At 45.9% G+C, this 6,470-nt stretch overlaps 1 protein-coding gene across 3 annotated transcripts in view; it reads left to right on the plus strand.

The window, feature by feature from the left end:
• YY1AP1 (YY1 associated protein 1) overlaps positions 1-6,470 on the plus strand; it is a 30,476-nt gene that overhangs the window by 18,632 nt on the left and 5,374 nt on the right. For 2 of the 3 annotated variants that reach the window (XM_011977246.1, XM_011977244.1), the window contains exons 7-8: positions 29-173; positions 2,020-2,170. In XM_011977246.1, coding sequence (XP_011832636.1) covers positions 29-173; positions 2,020-2,170 — 296 coding nt within the window. The remainder of the gene's footprint in view (positions 1-28; positions 174-2,019; positions 2,171-6,470) is intronic. The other variant, XM_011977245.1, reaches the window with a different exon arrangement.

A 6,470-nucleotide genomic window follows, 5' to 3' on the forward strand; every position in this document is an offset into this window, starting at 1 on the left:
GATTTATCCGAGATTTATTTTCTTATAGCCAATGAATTTCCCTGTTTGCCAAAGCAAGTGGCTTGGATCCTGGCCACAAGCAAGGTTTTCATGTACCCAGAGTTACTTCCAGTGTGTTCCCTGAAGGCAAAGAATCCCCAGGATAAGATACTCTTCACCAAGGCTGAGGACAAGTAAGTGTCTACTCTGGGGGATCAAAACAGCAGAATATCCCAAGGAGAAGACATAGTTCCTTTGAGGAGTTTAGGGGAAGTAAGATTTGTGTAATAAAACATGGACACAAAAGACAAAAGGAAGAGCAGTATAGATGAGCAGATTCCTCTAGGATGTGCTTGTTTGTGCCAAATACTGCTTTCTGGGGGATGTCACACACATTTTTAAATTGTTTTAGACCGGATGTGTTGGCTCCCACCTGTAATCCCAGCACTTTGAAAGGCCAAGGCAGGAGGTTCACTTTTAGTGTTATTTATTTAGAGACAAGATCTTACTCTTTTACCCAGGCTGGAGTGCAGTGTTGCAATCACAGCTCACTGCAGCCTTGAACTCCTGGGATCGAGCGATCCTCCTGCTTCAGCCTCCATGGAGTAGCTGGGACCACAGGCGTGTGCCACCATACATGGGTAATTTTTTGTGTACAGGTGAGGGTCTCTGTTGCCCAGGCTGCTCTTGATCTCCTGACCTCAAATGATCCACCCACTCGTGGCCTCCCAAAGTCCTGGGATTACAGGCATGAGCCACCGCGCCCATCTAGATTATGAACATTTTTATGGCTCTGTGTGTGTATTGCCACACTGTTATCAGCAAATATGTATATATGTAACCATGATTATATATGTTATGTTAGATGATAGTATTGGTGCCAGTTTAATTTGTCTGACAGGGTACTTATTATTCATTTTATATTTGTTTTATTAGGATCATTTTCCTTCCCATGTATTCTCTTTGAACTTCCTTTGTGGTTTTTTTTTTTTTTTTTTGGGGGGCGGAGTCTCGCTCTGTGGCCCAGGCTGGAGTGCAGTGGCCGGATCTCAGCTCACTGCAAGCTCCGCCTCCCGGGTTCACGCCATTCTCCTGCCTCAGCCTCCCGAGTAGCTGGGACTACAGGCGCCCGCCACCTCGCCCGGCTAGATTTTTGTATTTTTTAGTAGAGACGGGGTTTCACCGAGTTCGCCAGGATGGTCTTGATCTCCTGACCTCGTGATCCGCCCGTCTCGGCCTCCCAAAGTGCTGGGATTATAGGCTTGAGCCACCGCGCCCGGCCTGAACTTCCTTTGTATTGTTAATATACGGCTCATCACGCTCTGACATTTATTAATGATTTATGACTAGTTTCTCTTGCTCCTACTTAATTGTGAACTATTTGATTCTTATTCATAGTACTTAATCACTACTCACTAAATACCTGAAATTTTCTACTGAGTAGTCACCAACTTATATAAGAATTAGTTGTCAAAAAAGTAGATTGGCCAGCCATGGCGGCTCACACCTGTAATGCTGGCACTTTGGGAGGCCGAGGCAGGAGGATCGCTTGAGGCCAGGAGTTCAAGATCAGCCTGGGCAACAAAGTGAGAACTGGTCTGTACAAATAATGAAAGAAAACATTAGCTAGGCATGGTAGCAAACATTTATGGCCACAGATAGGAGGCTGAAGTGCGAGAATCAATTGAACCCAGGCATTCAAGGCTGCAATGCACTGTAATCATGCCACTGCTCTCCAGCCTGGACAACAGAGCAAGATCCTGTCTGAAAAAATGAAAAAATAGATTGGGCCACACGCCATGGGCTCATGCTTGTAATCCCAGCACTTTGGGAGGCTGAGACTGGAGAATCGCTTCAGCTTAGGAAGTAGTGGCTGCAGTGGGCTGCAATTGTGCCACTGCACTCCAGCCCAGTTAACAGAGTGAGACCTTGTCTTTAGAAAAAATGAGAAAAAGTAGATTGTAAAATGTGTTAGTCTGGGGAGGCCCTTTAGAAGGAAGGACTGTGAAGTGAGATTTAGTGTCATTGCTCCTTTCTCAGTTTGTTAGCTTTAGGACTGAAGCATTTTGAAGGGACTGAGTTTCTTAACCCTCTAATCAGCAAGTACCTTCTAACCTGCAAGACTGCCCGCCAACTGACAGTGAGAATCAAGAACCTCAACATGAACAGAGCTCCTGACAACATCATTAAAGTGAGTGTTTCCTGCATGCGCCATCCATGCACCTCGCTAATACATATCCGTTCTTTCCTCTTGTAATTCTGAAAGGAAAGAAGAACCTTATTTTATCTTAAGCTAATTTCTCCTACTTATACACTAGATGAATTCCCCTGTTGCCTTTTCAGGGACATTGACTCATTCATTACGTTCCTCTGGAGTATCTTCATCCTGTTAAAAGATTTCATAAATCCATGTTTCCCTGTAATAGTTCTCTTTCTTGAACTTCTTTTTTTTTTTTTTTTTTGAGACGGAGTCTCGCTCTGTCGCCCAGGCTGGAGTGCAGTGGCGCAATCTCGGCTTACTGCAAGCTCTGCCTCCTGGGTTCATGCCATTCTCCTGCCTCAGCCTCCCGAGTAGCTGGGACTATAGGCGCCCGCCACCACGTCCGGCTAATTTTTTTTAATTTTTAGTAGAGACGGGGTTTCACCGTGTTAGCCAAGATGATCTCAATCTCCTGACCTCGTGATCCGCCCGCCTCAGCCTCCCAAAGTGCTGGGATTACAGGCGTGAGCCACTGCACCCGGCCTCTTTCTTGAACTTTCTAGAAATGATATGCAGTATTCCACTTACATGTTTTGGGGTTTTGTTTTGTTTTGTTTTTTGGTCAAATGTAATCTTGTACTGTCACCCAGGCTGGAGTGCAGGAGTATAGTGGCATGATCCTGGCTCACTGCAGCTTCCACCTCCCAGGTTCAAGTGATTCTCCTGCTTCAGCGTCCCAAGTAGCTGAGATTACAGGCGTGCCCACCACGCTTAGCTAACTTTTTGTATTTCTGTGTGTTGGCCAGGCTGGTCTTGAACTTCTGATCTCAAGTAGTCCACCGTCTTGGCATCCCAGAGGCTAGGATTAAAGACATAAGCCACTGTGCCCAGCGTATATACTTTTTCTCAACTCTGTGTTTGTTTGTATGTATGCATGTATTTATTTATTTATTGAGATGGAGTTTCGCTCTTGCCGCCCAGGCCCAGCCCATATACTTTTTCTCGACTCTTTTTACTTATCGATTGATTGATTGAGATGGAGTTTCATTCTTGACCCCCTGGCTGGAGTGATGGCACGACCTCGGCTGACTGCAACCTCTGCCTCCTGGGTTCAAGCGATTCTGCTGCCTCAGCCTCCCTTGTAGTTGGGACTACAGGCCCCCACCACCATGCCCATCTGATTTTTGTATTTAGTAGAGTCGGGGTTTCACCGTGTTGGCCAAGCTGGTCTCGAACTCCTGACCTCAGGTGATCCATCTGCCTTGGCCTCCCTAAGTGTTGGGATTACAGACGTGAGCCATCACCCCCAGCCTTCTTTTTTATTTTGATATTTATTTATGGTTTGTTTTTTGTTTGTTTGTTTAGAGACTGGTTTTCACTTCGTCATCCTGGCTGGAGTGCATGGGCACAATCATAGGTCACTTCAACCTCAAACTTCTGGGTGATCCTTCCACTTCAGCCTTCCGAGTAGCTTGTACTACAGGTGCATGCCACCAAGGCTAGCTAATTATTTTATTTTGTGTGAAGACAGGGTGTCATTTTGTTGCCCAGGTTGGTCTTGAAGTCCTGACCTCAAGCAGTTCTCTTGCCTCAGCTCGGCCTCCCAGAGTGTTGGGATTACAGGTGTGAGCCGTGATGCCCAGCCTTTAGTTTCGTTTTGTTTTTGTATTTTTCTTGAGACGAAGTCTTACTCTCCTGCCTAGGCTGGATTATAGTGGTATAGTCATAACTCACTGCAGCCTGCTCAAGCATTCTTCCAACATCAGCCTCCCAAGGAGCTGGGATTATATGCATGAGCCACCGTGGTTGGCCATTTTTTTTTTTTTTTTTTTTTTTGACAGAATCTCGCTCTGTCACCCAGGCTGGAGTGTAGTGGCACAATTTTAGCTCACTGCAACCTCTGCCTACCAGGTTGAAACAGTTTTCATGCCTTCGCCTCCTGAGTAGCTGGGACTACAGGCATGCACCACCACACCTGGCTAATTTTTATATTTTTAGTAGAAACATAATTTTACCATATTGGTCAGTCTGATCTTGAACTCCTGACCTCAGGTGATCTACCCACCTCAGCCTCCCAAAGGGCTGGAATTATAGGCGTGAGTCACTGTGCCTGGCAAAAAAAAATTGTTTTTTTCTTTTTTTTTAGAGATGGGGTGTCCCTGTATTGCCCAGGCTGGTCTTCAATTTTTGGCCTTAGGCAATTCTCTTGTCTCAGCCTCTAATTGGTACTTCCTGGTGTATTGGATTTAGGCCTTATTTATTAACCATAAACCATGGAAGCCAAAGATTTACCTCTCTCCTCACTCCCTTTCTCCCACCACAAACATGCGCATTTTATGCTCTCCAAACTCCTCACTAGTAGTTATGGAACAATTTTGGTTAGATTGTATTCAGGATTTACATTGTAAGATTTTAAGGACTGTCAGCCAGGCGCAGTGGCTTATGCCTGTAATCCCAGCACTTTGGGAGGCCGAGGCGGGTGGATCACGAGGTCAGGAGATCGACACCATCTTGGCTAACACAGTGAAACCCTGTTTCTACTAAAAATACAAAAACTTAGCCAGCCATGGTGGCGGGCACCTGTAGTCCCAGCTACTCGGGAGGCTGAGGCAGGAGAATGGCGTAAACCCAGGAGGTGGAGCTTGCAGTGAGCCGAGATCGCACCACTGCATTCCAACCTGGGCGACAGAGTGAGACTCCATCTCAAAAAAAAAAAAAAAAAAAAAATAGATTTTAAGGACTGTATAAATGCTCTTCACAGCTCAACTATGTTACTGTGATACCTTGCCTTTTCTGCTGAACAGTTTGTTTCCCAGATCATCCTTTGGTGTGTTCAGGCGTTCTAGATATTCTGTCACTTTCATCATGAAGAAGTTGCTCCCTGAGCCCTTTGATACTATTCCACTCTAAGAGTGTTGCTCTCCAGGTTGCTGCACTGATGTCTTCTTGGGCTTTTTCTTCACCATCATCCTGGGAATTCCTTTGGCCTCATACTGTGTTAGATCCTCTTATTTCCTGAATTCCACATCTTTGCTTTTGCATTACTTCTTTTTTTGTTGTTTTTTTTTTTTTAAGACATAGTCTTGCTCTGTCCCCCAGGCTGGAGTGCAGTGGCACGGTCTTGGCTCACTGCAACCTTGGTCTTGGTCTTGAACTCCTGGCCTCAGGGGATCCACCCACCTCAGCCTCCCAAAGTGCTGGGATTACAGTCGTGAGACACCATGCCTGGCCTTGTTTTTTATTTTGTTTTGGGTTTTTTTTTTGAGACCGTGTCTTGCTTTGTTGCCCAGGCTGGAGTGCAAAGTCGCAATGATCTTGGCTCACTGCAACCTCCGTCTCCCAGGTTCAAGCAGTTCTCCTGCCTCAGCCTCCCGAGTAGCTGGGAAAATAGGCACATGCTACCACGCCTGGCTAATTTTTTGTATTTTTAATAAAGACGGGGTTTCACTGTGTTTGTCAGGATGGTCTTGCTCTTCTGACCTCTTGATCCACCCGTTTTGGTCGCCCAAAGTGCTGGGATTATAGGCGTATTACTTTTTACTTTAGTGGAACACATTCCAGTAGCTTTTTAAAAAAAATTTTTTTTTCTAAATTTTTAAAAATTGAGTTGGGGGGTTCTCAGTTTTTTGCCCAGGCTGGTCTCAAACTCCTGGGTTCAAGTGATCCTCCTGCTTCAGCGTCCCAAAGTGCTGGGATTATAGGCATGAGCCACCCTCCCTGGCCCCATTCCAGTAGCATTCTAAGGGAGAGTGCTTGGGAAGGGAATTTTCACATTTAAACCATCTCTATTCGTGGTCTTTTGATTGTATCAATGTCAGTTTCCTCGTTTTTGTTTGTTTGTTTCTTTCTTTTTTTGAGACAGAGTCTCACTCTGTTGCTCACTGCAGCCTCTGCCTCCTGGGTTCAAACGATTCTCTTGCCTCAGCCTCCTGAGTGGCTGGGATTACATGTATGTGCCACCACAGCCAGCTAATTTTTGTATTTTTAGTAGGGATGGGGTTTTACCATGTTGGCCAGGTGATTTCGAACCCCTGACCTCAAGTGATCCGCCCGCCTCGGCCTCTCAAAGTGCTGGGATTACAGGCGTGAGCCACCACATACACCACGTCAGGCCAGTTTCCTGGTACTAATATTGTACTGTGTACCTTGTTCATATGTATCACTGTTGTTACTACGTAACATAAAAACATTATATTGGGGCCGGGCACGGTGGCTCAAGCCTGTAATCCCAGCACTTTGGGAGGCCGAGACGGGCGGATCACGAGGTCAGGAGATCGAGACCATCCTGGCG

This window comes from Mandrillus leucophaeus, unplaced genomic scaffold (genome assembly GCF_000951045.1).
Source record: "Mandrillus leucophaeus isolate KB7577 unplaced genomic scaffold, Mleu.le_1.0 Scaffold1758, whole genome shotgun sequence".
NCBI lineage: Eukaryota > Metazoa > Chordata > Mammalia > Primates > Cercopithecidae > Mandrillus > Mandrillus leucophaeus.